General features: G+C 39.6%; 1 protein-coding gene across 1 annotated transcript in view; it reads left to right on the forward strand.

Moving 5' to 3' along the window:
• Window positions 1-21,716, forward strand: part of POLN (DNA polymerase nu) — a 321,659-nt gene that overhangs the window by 284,040 nt on the left and 15,903 nt on the right. Inside the window, exon 21 of the mRNA XM_036765083.1 lies at window positions 15,265-15,332. Coding sequence (XP_036620978.1) covers window positions 15,265-15,332 — 68 coding nt within the window. The remainder of the gene's footprint in view (window positions 1-15,264; window positions 15,333-21,716) is intronic.

The following is a 21,716-nucleotide window of genomic DNA, read 5'->3' on the forward strand; positions in this document are numbered from 1 at the left end:
ATGTCAGATTTTCTACTCAACTCTACTTAGTTTTCATCAGCAATGCTCTGAAGTCCTCTGTTTCATTAAAAATCCATTTTTCTCCTTTAGCATTTTATATGAGTTTTGTGAGTAAGTTATTCTTCATTGTAGGCTAGATCTTTTGCCTTCCCGAATATATTCTAAGCTCTCCACTCCTTTATAATTATGAGTGGTAAATCATATGTGATCATTACTTTGGCTTCTCAATATTTTAACTCTTTCTTTTCTGGCTTTCTTTTCTTTGACCTGGGAGCTTTGGATTTTGTCTATAATATTCCTTGGTGTTTTCATTTTGGTGCTTATTTCAGGAAGTGACTGATGGATTCTTTCTATTTCAACTGATATGTTTGGTTTCAACTCTACCATCATCATTATCATCATTCCTTCCCTGCAGTTTTCTTTTAAGATTTTTTGAAATGTGATGTTTATACTCTTTTCTGGTAATGGGTTTTAGGTAGTCTACTGATTTTTAAATTATCTCTCCTCATTCTATTTCCTAGGCCAGTTGCTGTAGTTATGAGATATCTCATATTTTCTTCTTTTTTCACTCTTTTGACCTTGTTTTAATATTTCTTGATGTCTCATGGAATCATTGGCTTCTACCTGGTCAATTCTAATTTCCAGGGAATTATTGTTGGGTAAAGTTTTGTATCTCTTGTTCTAAGTTGTTAATTCTCTTTTCACGTCTATGGAAGAAATTCCATAGCTCTCATTTCTTTTCCCACTATTTTCTCTACTGTTCTCATTTGGTTTTTAAAATAATGTTTAGCTCTTTTTTTTAACACTTTCTTTGTCTCTGCCCTGAATCCTGGTTGGAATTATGCTTCAGATGCATTTTCTTTCAAGTCTTGACTTGTTTTTTTGGGGAGCGTTTTGAGTAATTTTCTTCTTCTAAGTTTTGTGTATTGACCTTTCCTCTCACCCTAATAGCTCTTTATAGTGGGATTCTTTTTGGTTTTTTGTTTGTTTGCTCATTCTTTCAGGGTCACTTCTTGACTTTGGACTTTATGCTAGGGCTGAGCTCTATGAATATCTGAAGGGAATGTCTGGGCTGAGCTTTTATCCTCCTCTGTCCTTCTGCTGCTTTCCCAGCTTAGGCTGAGGACCTGAAAGCTTCAGTGCTCCCAAAAATAATATGATTGCTACCCTCTTGGTCTGAGCTCTACAAATTTCTGACCCAACTTGTCCCTAGTTAGGAGTTTCAGTGCTGCTGGACTCAGCCAGTGGGAGGTTCTACAGGCTCAGAACAGGAACTCCAGGCTCCCCTTTGGTCTGGGATTCCTGCCATCGTTATCCACTGCAGGTTTCAGCCTGGGTTAAAGCCTAAAACCAAGTCTAACTCTGTTCCTGGGATGAGAGCCAATAGCTACTATACATTTCTGAACTTGTTCCTTGCTCAGTGCTCAGTTAGAGCCCAGAGTGCTGACTGCTTCTCTCCACTGTCCCCAGCTACAGGTTCCTTCCTCAGTCCAATCAGATCTGTGACCTGAAATTAGATAGTGAGCAGCAGAACTGTCACTAGCCCAAGGATTCCCTTGGATTTTTTCCTATCCCAATGCCTTTCTCACCTCTCTTTCAGTCCATAGGCACTAGGGTTCCATGTATGTACACTCCTGGTCAGACCCTTTCCCTGGTTTCTGCAGACTTCTCTGTCTCCCTAAGCCATGCTAGTCTGGGAAAATGTGATTTTTTTCTTAGATTTCTCAATCAGAATTGGGTCTAGTATATTTTCTAGATCTTTAGTGAGTGAGCTAAGCTGTACTTCTTCCTACTAGTCCACCTTCTTGACTCCACCTCCATATTCAGTTTTTCAAGATCTTTGCAATCTGATCCCATTCTATCTTTCTGACCTCATAATACATTACTCTCATTCCTGCATTCTGTTGTCCAACCAAACTGCTTTTCTCTCTATTTCTCATATAGCGCTCCATCTCTAATCTGGGTCTTTGTACTGTCTGCCTCCCATTCCTTGCTGTTGCCTCATAGGATTTCTCTCCTTTTTCAAGGCACAGCACAAGCACCACCTTCCACATGACATCTTTCTTATTCTCTTCCCCATTGGTAATGCCCTCCCTCCCAATCTACCTTATATTTAACTAAACTGTATTTGTTTTCCTTATATTTATTTTGTATTAACTTATATATCTAATTATTGTCTCTCCAGTAGAGTGTAAGATCTTTTAAAGTAGGGATTGTTTCCTCCTTGTATTCCCAGCACCTAGCCCAGTAGTAGGCACTTAGTAAATGCTTGTTGATTGATTGCTGACTTGGCAACTGATCCAATATGAAAACTGAGGGAAAGGGAAGAGTCAGGTATAGCTAGACAGTTTGGTGGTTATGAACTTGAATGACTGAGAATTTGGTGATGACCTCAACAGAAATAGGCAAGTTTGGAGGAGAAGAAGGTTCAGGGAAGAAGATAATGAGTTCTATTGTGTACATACAGAGTTTAAGATACTTGTAGAACATTTCAAGGGTATATATGCAACAGGCAGTTAATGATGTATGACTGCGGTTCAGGAGAAAGAATGGGGCTAATATATAGATCTGGGGAGTCATCTGCATAGAGATAATATTTGAACTCATTAGAACTGATGAAATTACTAAGGTAAAGAGTATAGAGACATAAGAAGGCTCACAATAGGACCCTGGAGAACACTCACATAACAGGGAAGGAGATAGACAGTGATCCATTAAAAGAGACAGAGAAGGATTGGTCAGACAGAAAGGAGAAGATACAAGTGAAAGCAGTGTCACAGAAGCCAAGGTCAGAAAAAGAGAGCTCAAGAGGAGAGGAGGGTGATTAACAGTATCAAAAGCTGCTGAGAAGTTGTGTAGTATAAGGACTGAGAAAAAGCATCAGACTTGGAAGTCAAAAGATTCTTGACAACCTTGAAGAAAACAAGTGGTAAAGTTAGAACCCAGATCACAAGGCCTTGGGAGAAGTCCAGGGAGTGAGGAAATAAAGGCAACAGATGGAAAAGATTCTTCCTGGAAGTTTTGCAGTGAAAAGGAAAAAAAGATGTAGGAGCGAAGCTTGAGAAGATTACAGGTTCAAGTGATTAGTCTATTTTAAGAATAGGATAGAGCTGAGCATGTTTTGTAAGCAGAAGAGAAGGAGTGGAGAGAGGGAGGAGGAGAAGAGTGGGGGGATGAAGGTGGGGAGAGATAGGGAGAGTAAGGATCTATAGAAGGAGAGGAGATGGAATGGAATGAGATAGGATCAAGAGCACAGACTGGGGTGGGGGAGAGGATTGGTCTTGGTACAGAGGGCCACCTTTTCCTCAGAAAGGGGTTTTACCTCTTTCTGTTTGGTAATGATGAAAAAGGCATGGAGTGAGAGAAGAGGAGGCTAATGGTAGATTTTTGTTTTCTCAGTACAGTTTAAAGTGAGGACATTTGCTGAGAGGTAAGTGTTAGGGGTAATCTTTTCGGTTGGAGGAGAGAAAAACAACTGCTGAGGGGAGTAGGACAGATTTGATCAAGGAAGAATAACAGTTTTGTTCAGCAGCAGTGAGAGCTTGTTGGGGATCAGATAACATGAATTTGTAGCCGACTCGGTCAGCAGAGTCCCGTGACTTCCTTCAATAATGCTCGGGTCTGGAATATTAGTAGGAAAAATAGGAAGAGTAATGCAGGGCAGAGGATTATCAGGCCATGAATAGGCATAGGACAAGGGAGGAAGGCTATTAAGAGTGTATGACTGTATCTAGTTGAAGTGGTCAACTAAGGGGTCAAGACTGAAGAGAGGAAAATGAGTTCAGAGCAGGGATGACCAACCTAAGAGAACAGGGAAGGAAAGAGAGGCTTCAGCCTGTAATGGGGAGGAAGAATAGACTTAAGAGGAATAAAGCGAAGGGAAAGGTCAGTCAGTCGATAAACAGTTATTAAATACTCAGTCATGTTCTGGGCACTATGCTAAGCACTAGGGATGCAAAAAAAAAGTCAAAAGACAGTCCCTGATCTCAAGGAGTTCACAGTCTAATTGTCAAGACAATGTGTAAACAGCTTTGTAGGAGAGAATGTTATATAAGATAAAGTAGAGATACTTAGCAGAGGGAAGGCACTAGCATTAGTGGGAATTGGCTTCTTATAAAAGGTAGCATTTTGGCTGGGATTTGAAGGGAGCCAGGAGACAGAGATAAAGAGGGAGAGATGCCGGCATGGGGAACAGCCAGTGAAAATGCAGATTAGGGAGATGAGAAGTCTTGCTCAAGGAACAGCAAGGAGACCAGTGTCACCAAATCACAGAGAGGAAAAAGGAGTAACCTAGAGACCGGTGGATCACAGCAACAAGAATCTAAACTGAAATGTGTGTGTGTGTGTGTGTGTGTGGAGAGAGAGGGAGACCAACAGAGAGAGGCAAAGAGAGAAAGAGAGAGAACCTCAAATAAGGAAAGATTATGAGTAATGGCGACAAATGTCAAATGGAGAACAAGTATGCCAAATTGAGGGCGACCTATAAAGCAATGTCTTCTTAGGGAAGACCAGGTTTCCATGAGTTAAAGAAGACAAAAATAGTGTGAAAAGAACAGGTCAGGGATGAAGGAATAATTAAGCAGGGGTTTCAGAGTTCACAATAGAGAAGGTCAGAGAAAGAAAGGAACTAGCAAGTTATAGAATTGATCTTGACGGTGACAAAAGTATGGGGAGAGATAGCCCAAAATGGGTGGGGGGCCACGACAAAGTAGATTCTGGATCACTGGTATTGGGGGAGCAAGTGTTGGAAATGTGCTAGCTACAAGTACCAGTTGGTTAGAGGTAGGGCAACAAGGCGGCATAGTGGATAAAGTGCCAGGCCTGAAGTCAGGAGGACTCATCTTCCTGAGTTCAAATCTGGCCTTAGACATTTACTAGCTGTGTGACCCTGAGAAGGTCACTTAACCCTGTTTGCCTCAGTTTCCTCATCTGTAAAATGAACTGGAGAAGGAAATGGCAAACCACTCCAGTATCTTTGCCAAGAAAACCCCAGATGGGGTCACGAAGAGTCACACACAACTGAAAACAACCGAACAACAAAATTCAATTGTGGGAGTTACATTTTAGGAAGGACTTTAACAAATTGGAGAGCAAACAAATGAGTGATCAGAAGACTATGGTATACATGGCAAAAGACTGTATGAAGGAACTGGGGCTGTTCAGCATGGAAAAGAAAAGACAGTGGAGACATGATAGCTGTCGGGTATTTGAAGGGCTGTGATGGGGAAGAGATTAGCATCAATTGGGTAGACATTGTAGCAAGGCATATTCAAGCCTGATATGAGGTAAATCGTGCTAACAATTAGTCATCCAAAAATGGAATAGGACACCTTATAAACTAGTGAGCACCCCATCACTGGAGGTCTTCAAGCAGAGACTGGATAGCCACTTGTACAATACTTGTACAGTGGATAAGGATAGGCCTAAATGATATCTGGTCTTTCCCACTCTGAGATTCTATGATTTTGGGCACGCTAACAGTAGTAAAAGCAAGATCTTGCAGCTCTGGGATTTGCAGGCTTCTCTCAAGCAGTGGAGAGGAAACTAATTCAGTGATTAATTTCCTTCCAGTGAAAATGATTAGTTTTCCTCCATCTGTTTTCAGCTTCTACAAACTACTCTGATCTTTCTTCCATTTCTTCTTATTTCCTGTGCCCCAATTTTCAATTAGAAATATGCTAATCTGTTTCACTGGGCCTCTGGTTGTGATGTGTAAGTGACTAACAATTTGAACTCTATTCTTAGATCCTAGTCACAACAGCAGTTCTGAATTTCACAATGTAATTTCAAGAAGTGTGAAAGTCTCCTCCCCCAGCTATTTTTTGCAAATCTGTAAAAAGTCACAAGTCCCTATTCTGTTTGAACTGTTTGAAAAATAATTCGCCTAGGAAGACTGTGACATTGTACAGAGATCACATCATAGGTTTTGAATGGAAAGTTAAAACATGAAGACCAGACAGTTCTAAGTGTCTCAGGCTTTTAAGGAAGAGATGACCCTCTAGAGGGATGTCTGGTTTCTTTAGGGTTACAAGAGCTAAGCATTTGGTCCACAAAGGATAGTACACAATCGCGGTTCTGCAAGTCCAAACATGTTGACCTGCTATAACTGTAACAAAAAACGTTAGATTGTAAATCACATGCATGTTTCATTTTTCATATGTTACACTTGATAACTGGAACAGGTGATTGATAATAACTAAATAAAACAATCTGAGCATAGATGATTTATTGGCTAGGCATTCAAAAGAATGGGTCAGTAGACTCCCCAGTTAGTCCAGAGACCCTGAATACAGAGTACAGTAGATTTTTATACCCAAAAGACAAGTAATCAAATAAGTCCCTAAAGTCTAATTATGACAAAAACAATTAACCAGGATGCAAACTAGGATAAAAACTTAATCTAATTTCAAATGGGGGAAAATTTAAGGGCTTTCCAAATTGGGAGAGGTAAAGAATAAGTTTCAGTCCATTTGGGAGGGGAACAAGTAAGTTTCAAGGTCCTCTATTCATAAAATTAAAATATGTTGATTAATTACATCCCCCTGAATGTATGAAACAATAGATGCCTTGTATAATCTAATTTTCCATGGAAGAATACCAGAAAAACAAGATGGAGGAGAATGCACATGGAAGCACAAGATAGGGTCAGTGTTCAAAGATAGAATCTTTTCACACTAAACTAACTGCATTTTGTACATGGTTTTTATTTTATCTTATCATAACCTTGAAAGAGATCAAGACAAGCAGATCTGAGCCCCAACATTAAGTCCACTTAGTAGCAATGTGATCTTGGGAAGGTCAGGATATCTCTCACCCCAGTTTCCTCATCTACAAAAAGGGGATAGTATAGGAATAGCACTCTGCCTGTCTCATGAAGAGCAGCATGGAAATAGCAGACAGGCCTTGGAATTGGGAAGACCTGAGTTCAGGTCCTGGCTCTTACCTCTAACAATACGAGTGTGGTCAAGTCACTTAACACTGTAGTGGGCTCCGAGTAAGTCTCTAAAACTATAAATTGTGGATATGTTATTGATCTACATTAGTAGAGGGGATTTTCATGGAGGAAACCAATGAATTCCTAACCAATCTGGGTATATCCTCCTACCTAAAAAAAACCCTAAATCTATCTTACAGAGTTGCTGTGGGAAAAGTGATTTGTAAACTGTAAAATACTACATCAATCCATAATTCAATCAACAGGCACTTACAATATGTCAGGCAATGTGCTTGGATCTGAGGATACAAAGCCAGAAATTAAATAGCCCCTGCCCTCAAGGAGCTTACGTTCTATGAGAGGTAATAGCATGCTCACATATAAGTTAATAAAAGATTTATGCACAAAATAAATGCATCGTGATCTGAGAGAAGAGTATGGACACCTTTGAGAATCAGGAAAGGCTTCCCATTGTTTGTGTCTTCCTCTGTCCCCTTCCAATCAAAAGTATGATCTAATAAACCGACTGATCTGTTTTTGAATGACCATATTCTTGCCTTTCTCATACTCAGACTAGGTTTTGGCCACATTCTTGCATAAAATCCCCACAGTACTATATGCAATGCTGTCCCCTAAAGCCCTCCTTTGTTTCCTCACTGTGAAATGGAAGTGACCTTGAAGGTTCTTCCAGGGGAGTACAAGCTCTGTAGATCCCATCAAATGGGAAAGGATTTTAGTACAGGCCTAGTAATTCACTATGTGTCAAATGAGGACCTGGCTCAGTATAGAGGCTTATCACCAGAAGGAAGTATAAGTCTGACCCCAGCAGCTCATGAAGATTTTCTCCTAAGGTGTGGTATGGCTCCCTGCAGTCTGCATCAGTAGAGAAAGTGTCCACACTGGCGAAAAAGTCATCACTCCTGAAAGTATTGAAATGTGTGCTAGACCAAGACACTATGCTAGGCCAGAAGAATATGTACATATGATTGTGAATTGTTGTTATTATTATTAATAATAATTTCCTAAGATTCTAGGATTTAGAACTGAAAAAGACTTTAAAGATCATTTAGTTCAGCTCTCTAATTTTACAGAGGAAGGAACTACCACGTGATGTGTTTGGGCTTAGAAAACCTGTTCTAACATTATGTCCTAAAAACCATATGATACAGATTTTAAATCCCAAACTCCCACTTAGTACCAAAGGATTCAGTGACAACAAAAATAATATTAACCCTCATTTATATAACATGCTAAAAGTGCCTTCCTTACAACAGTTGTCAAATGGGCAAGTATTATTACCCCCTTGTACGTACAAGATGAAATGGTGATCTGTGGTTATACAATTATTCAGTGCCTTTACATAAATTTATCTAACTCTATTATATACAAAATATCAATGTAACAAGAGTAAAAAAGGGAGTGTAAAAAATTTTACAAGTGTAAAAAATCCGGCAACCTGGATTCTGATCATCATTGGGACCCTAGACTATTATTAACTAACTCCATCATCATTGTTATATCCTAGATTCTAATCAAGGAGTATGATTTATTCAGTCTCTGGCTTTGCCCTCATACTTATTCCTTCCCCCTTTCTTCTCTTTGTTTGGCTTTGCTTTTCAATCTTTACTCAATAGCATAACTTAAGCATGCAGTTTAAATTAGATTAATAAATAGTAAACATAGGGACAGCTAGGTGGCACAGTGAGTAGAGCACCAGCCCTGGAGTCAGGAGGACCTGAGTTCAAATCTGGCCTCAGACACTTGCCACATTTACTAGCTGTGTGACCTTGGGCAAGTCAGTTAACCCCAATTGCCCTGCCTTCCCTCCCCGCCCCCCCGCAAAAAAAAAATAAATAGATAGTAAACATTATTCACATGTAATATAGGCTACATAGTCCATTTGATCTCCAGGTTTGGCCATTCCAAAATCAGAAAACCTTTTTTAGATTGGAGTCCAGTTCCCTTCTCTTCAGCGTCCCAGTCGTATCATGGGATTGTGAAATGTGAGCCGGACAAAGGCAAGTAACAGAAATTAGAGTGCTTTGAAAAAACTTTAATGATTTTCATGGTCATGCCTATATGAGCAATTAGGACCTAAGGATCACTCCCCCTAGGACTCAGCATCTTTGTTCTCCTGGAGTCTCAGAATGTCACTGTAGGGTCTACTCATGTTCCTTTCAGTCTCTGAAAAGCTCAGCAATGAAATGAGGCATTGGACGAAATGCCCCAAAACCTAATGCCGTAACAGGGCAACCCCTGACTATTCTGAATCTAACCTCTACAGCAGCATGGAAACAGGTTCTCTCAGCTGCAATTATTTCTCTCACTGTCTCAGTTCCTGTCTTTCTCTTGACCTTTGAAAAATTCTTTTCATAATGCTGCATCTGAAGTCATCCCCCTTTTTCCACTGTCCACATGTGCCCAAGGCAGATGAAATTATGTGAGCATGCTGGCAGAGGGGCCAGAATTCCCCCATTACCTCCATTTTAAATACATACAAATTAAAACATAATCAAAGACTTTCGGGCCTGGAAGAGACCTTAAAGTATGCATTGTCCAATCCTTTAGAGGCTCAGAGATGGTAAGTACTGTGCCAGAGGTCATATATCTGTCAGACAGCAGGACAAGGACTCAATCCTAGGTCTCCCAACTCCAAGTTCAGTGTTTTTTTTTCTTTTACTACAATGCCTCTATGATTGTCTGCTTCCTTGTGTTCTGGAAAAAATGGAGATGTAAATCAATCACAGTTATTTGTTATGGGATAGAACAGTCTAGTGGAAAGAGGACAGGACAAAACTATTTGATGCTGCTTTAAAAATAGGAAAGTTGATCAGGAAAATAGCTTAGATACACAGCACACAGAAGCAAATGAACATAACAGGACAATATTCAAGAAACCCAAAGACCCCAACTATTGGGGTAAGGATTCACTGTTTAACAAAAACTGCTGGGAAAATGCAAAAGGAGTCTAACAAAATTAGGCTTAGACCAAGATCTCATATTATAAAATATAATACATGGCCTAGATATAAAAAGTCATATAAATTAGAAAAGCAGGGAAGAAAATACTTTTTGTAACTATGAACAGAGTAAGATTTCAATCCTAGACAAGGAACAGAGAGGGTCATAGAATATAAAAATGAACAATTTTGATTGCATAAAATTAAAAAGTTCTTGCACAAACAAAATCAATGCAGTTAAATTTAGAATGGAAATAAGTAACTGGAAAAAAGTCTTTGCTGCAGGTTTCTCTGATAAAAGTCTCTTTTCCAAGATATAAGAAACTAATTTAAATATATAAGAATGACAGATGTTCCCCAATAGATAAACGTCAAAGGATATGAACAGGCAGTTCTCAAAGCAAGAAATCCAAGTGATCAACAGCCACATGAAAAAAAAATGCTCCAAATCACTAATTATTAGAGAGATGCAAATTAAAACAGCTCTGAAGTTTTACCTCACATCTATCAGATTGGAAAAGATAACAAAAAGGAAAATGACAATTGTTGTAGTTGCTGCAGAAAAACAGCTACAGTGTTGGTGGGGCTGCGAATGGTCCAGCCATTCTAGAAAGCATACTCCAAGAGACACTAATTTTCATACTCCTTAACCATCAGTACGCTACTAGGCCTATATCCCAAACAGATCTGAGAAAGAAGGGGGTGGGGAAGGGGAAAGGATCTATGTGTACAAAAATATTTGATAGTTGCTCTTTTTGTGGTGGCAAAGAATTAGAAATTGAGGGGTGCCCATCTATTGGGGAATGACTGAACAAGGTGTGGTATATGATTGTGATAGAACACCATTGTGCTATAAGAAATGATGAGTATTGTGGTTTCAGAAAAATCTATGAAGATTTATATGAACTCATACAAAGTGAAGTGAACAGAACCAGGAGAACATTGTACACAGTAACAGCAATATTGTAAGGATGATAAGAAATAAAAATATTTTTTTAAAAAAGAAAGAGGAAAAAGAGTCACATACAAAAATATTTAAAACCACTTTTTTGTTTGTTTTAGCAAAGAACTAGAAACAAAGGATATGCCCATTAATTGGGAATGGCTGAACAAATTATGTTATATGAATATAATATAATGAAACATTATTGTACCATAAGAAGTGACAAAAGAGAAACCAGGGAATATCTGTATGAACATAACATACAGTGAAGTGAATAGAGCTAGGACAATTTATATTGTAACAGTATTGTAAATAAAAATAGCTTTGAAAGGTTTAAGATCTCTGATCAATGCAATGAGCAACCATGACTCCAGCGGACCAATAAAAAACATGGTACCCATCTCTTGAGAGAGTCATGTTAGACTCAAGGAGCAGAAGGAGACACATTTTCGGACATAGAAAATTTGTGGATTTATTTTGCTTGACTATATTTGTTTGTCACAAGGATTATATTTTCCTTTTTTATTGGGAGAGGGGGATTTGTAGGAAAGAGAGGAGGTAGTGATATTGTTGCTAGAAACAAAAGATGAAAAAACAAAAAAAGGTCATTGAAGTACTTTTTAAAATGTACAGAAGAGTATAGAAGAAGTTCATAGGGAAATACAGACTGCAGGACAACTTTAAAAGTAATGTGTTTAATTTATTACATATCTTTTTAAAGCAAACTGTACATCATGAAAAAGGTTAAGAACCCCTTGACTAGAGGAATACAAAGGAAGCATGAGGCATGGTCCTGGCCCTCAGGGAGCCTATGATCTAGCTGAGACAGAATGCACAAAAAATGATTTAAGAACAAATAAGGGCCAAGCTGTATGATATTAGATTAGATGTGCAATAGGAACTCAGAGAAGAGACAGGAGATGGAGAGATGGAGAGGTGCAATGAAAAAAATCCCTGGTCTAGAAGCTGAGAAAACTGGCCTAGTCCCTGCCATAGATAATCTCTTGAAAAATTATATGATTCTGTCATTGTGAACTAAAGTAGTCAGAGAAGGCTTCCCAGAAGACATGAGACATTTTCTGGGCCTTTCAAAGGAGCTGGCCTCAATAAATGGCCTGAATAAATTCAGACGCCCTTACAAGAGGAAGAAAAGGTCAGGGAAGGACCTTCCTAGGGCTGGCTTAAGGGATCTGTATGTTCTTGAGCCAAGGTTATTTCCATGGCCCTCCAAGGCATGTTATGCCAACTGGATTCTCCATCTCTGGATGCTTATGTTACAACACCAGCTATAGCCATTTTCCCAAGGAACCCTCACCACACCTTAGGGTCGCATGAGTCCAAAGTTTTATGTAGATTAAAATAAGTTTCCCTAAAGAGATGGGAATATGATTAGCATAAAACCAGTAAATGTTCATCTCAAGTACTTATTCAGCATGATGTCGTGGAAAGGGAACTATAGTTGGATTCAGGAGCACTGAGTTTGAATCCTGGCTCTGCTCCTTACTACCTATGTGACCTTTGGCATATTTGGTAACTTTTCTATACCTCAGTTTTCTCATCTGTAAAATGAAGGAGTTGGATTAAGGTTCCTTCCAGCTCTAACCTTCTGAGATGCTTTGATAAGGACCTACCATGTATGGTGCCCAGTACACTAGCATAGCACATTAGTTTTGTTTCCTCAAATACATGGTAAGCCTGACAACAGCAGGGATTTTAGGCAGACTTCTTTCATCTACTCCCTAAGGCCAAGCAAAGACCTGAGTGCTCCATCAAACCCTAGATTAGGAGAGTCGGAAAGACTTAGAGATTATTTAGTCCATTCTCATGAATTTACAGAACAAGATACTGAAGCATTCGGGATACAAAGAGGAAACCACCACTAATACTAATAACATTTACATAATACTTGAAAGTTAACAAAATGTTCTATGGAAACCATCTCTTTGAATCCTCACAACAACCCTGTAAAGTGGGTAAATAAGGAATGCAAGTATCAGTATTCCCACTTAACAGATCAGGAAACTGGGCTCAAAGTAGCTAAAAATTCTCACAGCTACCAAGTCCCTGTCCACAAAAAGTTTCTAAACTGATAGGGGGTGGGGAGAGGGCTGAAGCAGAGTTAACCAAATACATAAAGAACTAGAATATAAATTACATTATGTGAAATGGATGGTCCAAATTGGAAAAACAGAGAGCAGGTAATAAAGGTTTTATGTTACCAGTGGAAAGAAGCAATAGGGAGAGCATCGATCTTGATGTCAGAAGAACTGAATTTCTAGGCCTAGCCCTGACACTTCCCAGCTGTGGGACCTTGGCAGGTCCTTTCTCTCTCTCTCTCTCTCTCACTCTCTCTCTCTCTCTCTCTCTCTCTCTCTCTCTCTCTCTCTCTCTCTCTCTCTCTTAGTGCTCTATAAACTATGGATGACCTTTCTGACAGGACTGTATAAAACCTGAAATTCTACATAAATGAGTTACTATTATTATTAGTCCAATTCCATCATTTTGCTTCATAGCCAAAGAAATGTTAACAGAAATAATTTCTTAGAGAGCTGAGGATGAAGAGCCCTTAAGTGTTCAAATAATTGCCAGGAAATTAGAAAGTTTGCCTCATTATCTTCCTCCACTATTTCCTGAATCCCTCTCTCAAATAAAGAAGTGGCCTTTCTCCTCACCAATGCAAATCGTTCTGCATGCACTCTTAATCCCATCCCACGTTCTGCAGTAGATTGCCTCCACCACCATCCCCATCTTCAATCTCTCTATCTATTGACTGCTTCCCTGCTGCTTCCAAATATGCCTAGATCTCCTCCATCCATGAAATATGCTTCCACTGCTACCCTTCTAACTCTCTTCTAAGCCCTCTGCAGTCTGACTTTCAGCATCATTATTCAACTAAAACTGCTTTCTCCAGAATTACCAGTGGTTTCTGATTTCCAGTGTTAATGGCCTTTTCTCAGTGCTCCTCCTTTTTGACCTCTTTGCAACCTTTGACATGGTCAATTTTCCCATCTCTTGGATCCTCTCTTTTCTAGTTTTCATGATACTGCTCTCTCATGGTTCTCTTCCCACCTCTCTGACAGCTCTTCCTCAGTTTCCTTTGCTGGATCTTTATCCAGGTCACATCCATTAACCAGTGATGTCCCCCAAGGCTCCGTCTTGGGCCTTCTTTTCTTCTTCCTCTATACTAGATTGTTTGGTGATCTCATCGGCTCCCAAGGGTCACGTTATGATCTCTATGTATGACTGCCATATCTACATACACAACCCTAACCTCTGTGCTGAATTCTAGTCTTATATCACCAATTGCCTTTTGAACATTTCAAACAGGATATCCTATAAACATCTCAAATTCAATGTCTAAAAAAGAACACTCTCTCTCTCTCTCTCTGCTTCTTCTTCTTCTTCTCTCTCCCTCTCTCCCTCCATTCCCCCCCCAAAAAAAACCACTTTACCACTTTTCTTCATCTTAATTTCTCTATTACTATGTAGGGTAGCTACCATTCTCCCAGTCACCTAGGCTCACAATGTCAATGTCATCCTTGATTCTTCATTCATATTCATCACATATAACCAATCTGTCTTCAGGTCTTGTCATTTCTACCTTTACAACATCTCTAGTATATTTTCCCCTCTTTCCACCCACGTAGTCTCCACCTTAGTGTGGGCCATCACTGCCTCTCCACTAGACTACTGAAATAGCCTTCCAGTTCATCTCCTTACTTCAAATCTCTAATCATTCCAATCTATCCTCCATGTAGCTGTCAACATGATTTTTCTAAAGTATAGGCCTAATCATATCATTCCCCTCCTCAATTAGCTATAGTAGATATCTGTTATCTTCAGGTATTATATTAAATATTAATTATATTATATTCATTATTATATAGAATATCATATTATATAATTATATCAATATCATATTAAATATTAAATCCTCTATTTGGCTTTCAAAGCTCTTCATGAAGTGGTCCCTTCTTAACATTTTCAATCTTCTTATACTTTATTAGCTTCCATGTAAATTTCAATCAAGCAATACCAACCTTCTTATTGTTCAAGTTAAGTTCACAAGCATTTATTAAGTGCCTGCTTTGAGGATTTTAAAAATATATAACATAATATAATATAATAAACACATATAAATGCTTTGCTTATGACTGTCAAACTAAAGGCACTATGGAGTAGTAGATAGCTTAATTTGGAGTCAGGAGGATCTGGGTTCAAATCCTGTCCAACACTTAGTTGTGTGACTCTGGCCAAGTCATTTAATTCCTTTGTGCCTTAGACAACTCCCTAAAATAGGTCAATAAATCAGTATGGTTGTGATCTGCTGTGGCGTAAGGTGCATGAATTACAGATTTGTCCCATTTGCATGCCAAGGGAATATGGTGAATTAGACACCAAGCATATTTCTTCCTTCCTTTTTTTAGGTTGCTTGCCCAAATTCATGATGAACTACTGTTTGAAGTGGAAGACTCACAAATTCCGGAATTTGCGGGTAACTTTAAATGTTACAGTAAAGCATAATGTAGCTACTTCTCTTTTAAAAAATATTTTTTTTCTCAACTGCATGTAAAAACAATTTTTAACATTCATTTTTTAAATGTTAAGTCCCAAATTCTGTCCTTTCCCTTCCCCTCCCCTCTCCCTGAGATGGTAAGCATCTTTATTTATATTTATTTTTATATATGTATTATATATTTATCTAAGTTACAATGTAATCATGTAAAATGTATTTACATATTTGTTATATTGTGAAAGAAAACAAAAAACAAAGAAAGTGGAAAATAATATGCTTTGATCTGCATTCAGACTATCAGTTCTTTCTCTGGAGGTGGAAAGCATTTTTCATCATGAGCCCTTTAGAATTGCCTTGTGTCATGTATTGCTGAGAATAGCTAAGTCATTCACATATAATGTGAATTATAAGCCGTCATATAATGTTACTGTTACTGTATACAATGTTCTCCTGGTTCTGCGCGCTTCACTCTGCCTCAGTTCATATAAGTCTTTCCAGGTTTTTCTGAAATCCATCTGCTCATGCAATAGTATTCCATTATAATCATATACCACAGCCTGTTCTGGCTATTTCTCTTTTATGAAAAAGTTTAATATGACTTATAAGTAACTAAAAACCTACAGTCATCTAATACTAAAGCTAGAAGAAAACGTACAGTTCAGCTAGACCAACTTTTTTTATTTTACTAATGGGAAAATGAGGCCTAGAAAGGGAGCTCTGACAATAGAACCCCAAAGTCATTGGATTGGAGAATGTTCGAGCTGGGTAGAACCTTTGAATAAATGATCTTAGAATAAACCTCAGGGCCATCCAGTCCAACTCCTTCATTTTACAGCGGAGGAAACTAGGTGATTATGTCTAGGGCCACATAACAAACCAGTAAGTGGCAGATCAGGTCTCCTAACTTCCAAGTGAGTGTTCTTTGTCTGAATTTCTCAGATGTTATAGAACTTGGATGAGAGATCAAAGCTGGCTCTCAGCAAATTTGTGAAATCATCTGAGTTTCTCTTCAGTGCTTGCTTTCCATTCTTACCATATCTTGTCTCATACTTGCATTCCATTTATCCCCATACTCCCACCTCTTCCAAGCTTGTAGTGATTAATGTAGTGTCTCCATAGTCTCATCGTGTCTCAGCCCCAATAAACTAATGCCAGGAATGGTATTAGGGACTGAATATGTTCCCTTCTCCCCCCTCAAAAAAGAGGAGCCACAATGTTTAACTCCAAAGAAATAATCACTAATGGAAAAATGTCATACATCAGTGACAGGGGTAATATGAAATTCCTCAATCATACCACATAGTAGCTCCCTACTCTACCTACGTATGAGACAGATCACATCTTACATTTAACCAAGAAAATCATTAAGTAGCTTCTCTAACAGAGGATTTCTGGGCAAACAGAGTTAGCAGACACCTAGGATTAGAAGACCAACATGGAGGGCTTAAATCTGTACCTATAAAAATGAAATCAGAGATTTTTCAAAGTATCCAAGTTATCATCTAAATCACAACCAGAAATAGCTTTTTTTTCTTAACAATACAGTCAGTAACGTGTCCCAGCTTGAGACAAAAACCTAAGCACAGACAGAATGTCCCATATTCAGGTATATCAGGTGGGTTTTAGCCATCTCTGCTGTATCTGTCCCCACAGATCTTCCCCTCCTAAGTAGAGATCACTCAGCACTTGAGAGACCAGGCCTCTAGTTTCCCCCTTGACATTTCCTTGATGTGTCGCCTTAGGGAGGGTGACACTGAGCCTCCATTTCCTCTTCTATAAAATGAAGGGGTTAGACTGGAGCATCTCCAAAGGTCCCTTTCAAATTTAATAGCCTGCAAATCTAAGTGGTGTTTCCTTTATGAACCTGAGTTCCCTCAACTGTAAAATGGGATAATAGTAATACCTATGTTACTTCTGTCCCAGGATTGTTGTGAGGAAAGCACTTTGCAGATATGAGAGTGCTATCAAAATGTGATCTTTTGCTATTATAAGTGTGAATAATGAAAAAAACCAGCCCCTAGGCCTGATGACAGAAGGTCAGAGGGGACATGAGCACACTGTCCTAAACATGGAGGATCATGGACTTAGAGTTATATGTGCCCATTTGTGGTGCGATGTTAATGGTGTTCTCTGGAGCCAATCACAAGGACCAAGAGTTCCCCAAGAGTTCCCATGTGGATGTTCCATTAGGTGCCACTTTTCAGGAATGTGATGGAGGGATTTCTGTTCAGATAGAAGTTGAATTCGATGCCCTCTGAGGTCCCATCTAATTCTCTGATTCCAAATTAGAGAGAGCCCAGAAGGCCTGGGTTTGAACATGAGCTTTTACACTAACTTGCTGTGTAAACCCTGGAAAGTTCCTTCCATTCTCAGGTTTCTGTTTCAGAAGAAACTGTCAATTGCAAGTATTGAACTAGAAAATTCTAACCTGAATGTTCCTTGTCTCAGCGTGACCTTGTACTCCTCCCGTTCTCTCACAGCTCACATCCAAAAAGTGGTCATGTCCTGTTGATTCTACTGCCCAATATCCCTTGCATTTGATCTATCTTGTCTACTCCTTCTGTCACCCCCTCATTCAGGCTCTTATCACTTCCACCTTGGATCAGTTTAATAGTTTTAAATTTTTTAATTTAATTTTTACCCTCAGTCCCATTGAAAAAGCAAGAAATGTGATACCCGTTATACATATACAGTCATACAAAACATATTTGCACCTCACCTATGCTCCAAAAAAGCAAGAAAGATAAATAAAAGGGAAAAATGTGCTCTAATCTGCACTGTGAGTCCATCAGTTCTCTATCTGAAAGTGGATAGCATTTTATATCATGAGTCCTTCGGAATTGTGGTTGGTCATTGTGTTGATCAGAGTTACGAAGTCTTTCACTATTGATTATCTTCACAATATTGCTATTGCTAAGGAGATTTTTCTCCTGGTTCTGCTTAATTCACTTTGTACCAGCTCATAAAGGTCTTCCCAGGTTTTTCTGAAACCATCCCCTTCATCATTTATTATAGCATAATAGCATTCTATCACATTCATGATAGTTTCTTAATTAGGCTCCCTGACACCAGTATTTCCGCTTTCTTCCAATCTATCCTCAATACTATATGTCTCCCTGGTGCACAGAGGTGATCTTATCACTTCATTTAAAACCCTTCAATGCCTACCAAATAAAGATCAGACTCCTAAGCCAGGAGGACATGCCACAAGATGATGCTCTGTCCAGCATCTCATACATAAACTATAGGCAAATGGGATTATTCAGCATCTCCCAAATAGGGTCCCTACCCTCCTACCTTAGCACCTTTGCTTTCTGCAGCATTCCGCATCTAGATGGTACAGTAGAATGAAAAAGAGGACTGGATTTGGAGCCAAAAGACCCAGTTTTGAGTTCTGTGTCAACTACTTAAATGACTAGGTGACCTGGGGCACATTGCTTAACCTCTCTAGGACTCATCTAATAATAACTAATACCGAGCATTCATAAAGTGCTTTACAAATGCTACGTCTTTAGCCTCACAACCTTCATAGGTGCCATTAATATTATTCCTATTTTACAGATTAGGAAACTGAGGCAAACAGGGTTAAGTGACTTGCCTAGGGTCACAGGGCTAGTAAGTGTCTATGGCTGGATTCGAACACAGGAAGAAGAGTTTTCCTGACTCTGGGCAGGGCACTCTATCTGCTGCACCACCTGGCTGCCTCCTATTCCTCATCTATTAAACGAGAAGGTTGGATTCAGGGATCTGAAAGGTCCCTCCTAGTGATCATACCTGTAATTCTAAATACTATCTGTTCTGTGAAATGTTTCCTAATCCTCACAGCTGGAAGTGATTTTTCCTCATCAGATCATCATTATACTTTTCTCAGGTACAAACTTTATATTATAGTTATCTGCATCTCTTATTTGCACAAACTACATTCCAGTTTTTTCCCACTAAGGTATAATATCGATTGTGTTAGGGACTGCGTCGTTATCCATCACATCTTGTCCAGCACCAAAGGGCCTTGCACGTAGTAGATTCTGAAAAAATGTTTATTGAATTAATGAATGACTGAAGCAAAGAATGAACAAATGTAACATTCTGACTGATTGGCTGAGTCCTTCCACCTAACTAAGAAGTCATGGAGTTACAAATTCTTTTGGAGGCTGACCTTCATCTTCTAAGTGCAGAGCCTCCCATACTTAGGGAGTTTGATCCTTGCACAGAAGACACACCTCTCTGAACCATCTAACAGGCACCAGCTTCAAATATTATGCAGACTTGGCCCCAAATCTAACTAGTGTAAAATCTAAGTCTGTTCTAAATTGGTATCATTTTTTAGCATATGCTGATATATTTTTCTTCTTTACAAACAATCTCCTTTGAAGAGTATAGCCTATATTCATGGCAGCCTATATCTGACGCAGCATAATCTGTAGTATGGAAAAATAGTTGGTCCCAGAAACCACCCAACACCTGAGCATGAGCACGGTGGAACAGGCTGTCCTCTGTTTGTATTCTTGGAGAGAACCTCAGGGTGGACCATTCTGGAGCAAGCCGGCAGCCAGTCCATTCGAAAACATTGTTACTTAATCTGGAAGCTGCGCCCGCATCTAATATCCATTTCTGTGGCCCTGAAAGGCCTTTCCTTCAGCAGGCCATGATGTTATCTCCCAAGGAACTAAGCCCATATTTATAAACCAGAAGTGAGTTAGCAGTCAAATGCTACCCTTCACTGGCTCATGAAGAATTTCTCCTAAACATTAGGGGCAGCTGTTCTGTTGTTGGTTTTTTTTTTTCTCAGTAGCTTAAACCCCTGAAATATAAATGAAATTAACCTCTTTCCTACATGGTCATTACCCACAATCTAATTTACTTTATCAGTTTCATTTCAGTGCTGTTGTGATAATGTGAACATTAACTCCCCACCTATTCAAAATCAAAAACCTGGGCTTGATTCCGATTCCCTGTAGAACTGGTTTATTGAAGCCATCCATGCATTTGTCTACACAATAGTCCATCCCAAGGAACACAAGCCTGGTTTCACTTAGGAGGGAAACATGCCACAGTTTAGCCCAGTTGATTTTTATATGGACCTTATAAAAGCTTAGCTGATGGCTGCCACCCCTGCAGGGCTGCTCTAAGCCAAGGGCCAGAGGGAGAGACGCACTGTGCTGCTTCTCGCCTTGGGCCCATCTGGAGGTCTAGTCATAAAAGGCAAACATATCATAGCTGGAAAAGGCCTTAGAACATAGAAACTCAGTGCTGGAAGGGGCCTTGTACAGGGAATGTCTGACCTAAAAAGGGGCCTGAGATCACAAACCACCAGAGCTGGAAGGGCCCTTAAAAACCACCCCATCTAATTACTTGATTTTACAGGTGAAGACTGAGACCTGCACTGGAGATGTCCATGTGTTCTCCTGACTCCCATCCCTATGTTCTTTCATGATACCAAATAGATTTCATTTATCCTTAGGCATAAAGGCAACCTTGGAGCAGAGAGAATTGTGATCACTTTAGAGATGAGCAAGCTAAGGCATAGGCGCCTACAGTTCCAACATACTTGGCATTACAAGTGGACCAAGGCCTTAACCACTCCTGTGTCCACTGGGCTTCCTCTCCTTGCCTATGGGCTGAACTTCAGTGAGGTGGAGGGCAGAGCTAACTAGAGCTAAAGTCCAGTCCTGCCTTCAGCATTTCCCAGATGTGCCACCTTCTATTCTCTGGAGCCGTTTCCTCCTCTTTAAAATAGAGGGAATGACATTTGTATCAGCTCACATGGTACTTTGCCAACAGCATGGCAAATTGGAAAGAGTGCTGGATTTGAAGTCAGGGGACCTGAGTTCAAATCCCAGCTATGCTACTTATTGCCTGTGTGACTTTGAACAAGTCACTACCCTTCTCTGGACCTGTTTCCTCATCTGTCAAATGAAAAAAATTAAATTCTGTGGACTTGATAACCATAGAAAGGTTTTCCAGCTCTAATGTGTAATTTAACACGATAAAAATGGAATCTGTCATCATCTGAAGGAGTGTTTCAGATTGGATTGTGGTCATATTTTGATGAATTTATTGCTCTGAGAGTAAACAGCAACAGTTTGTGCAGAGAAATTAAGTTCCCCGGCCCGCTTTGGCACCTTAACAAAGTGAGATGCAGCGGGTTTCCCCAGGAAGGGTCTGATCTTTAATGTTCTAGAATTCCACTCAGCCTCAAGAAAAGTGTTCTTGTGATTTCTTTTTTTCCCTCTCTATTCTGTATCATCCCTTCATATGCAGTCTGCTGTCCTGTCATTTCTGCTTCATGACATCCCTCATGTACACCCCCTTCTGTCCTCTGACACTGCCAGCCACCCCCCCACCCCGGCCCGGCACAGGCCC

The sequence above is a fragment of the Trichosurus vulpecula genome, chromosome 6 (genome assembly GCF_011100635.1).
Source record: "Trichosurus vulpecula isolate mTriVul1 chromosome 6, mTriVul1.pri, whole genome shotgun sequence".
NCBI classification, from domain to species: Eukaryota; Metazoa; Chordata; class Mammalia; order Diprotodontia; family Phalangeridae; genus Trichosurus; species Trichosurus vulpecula.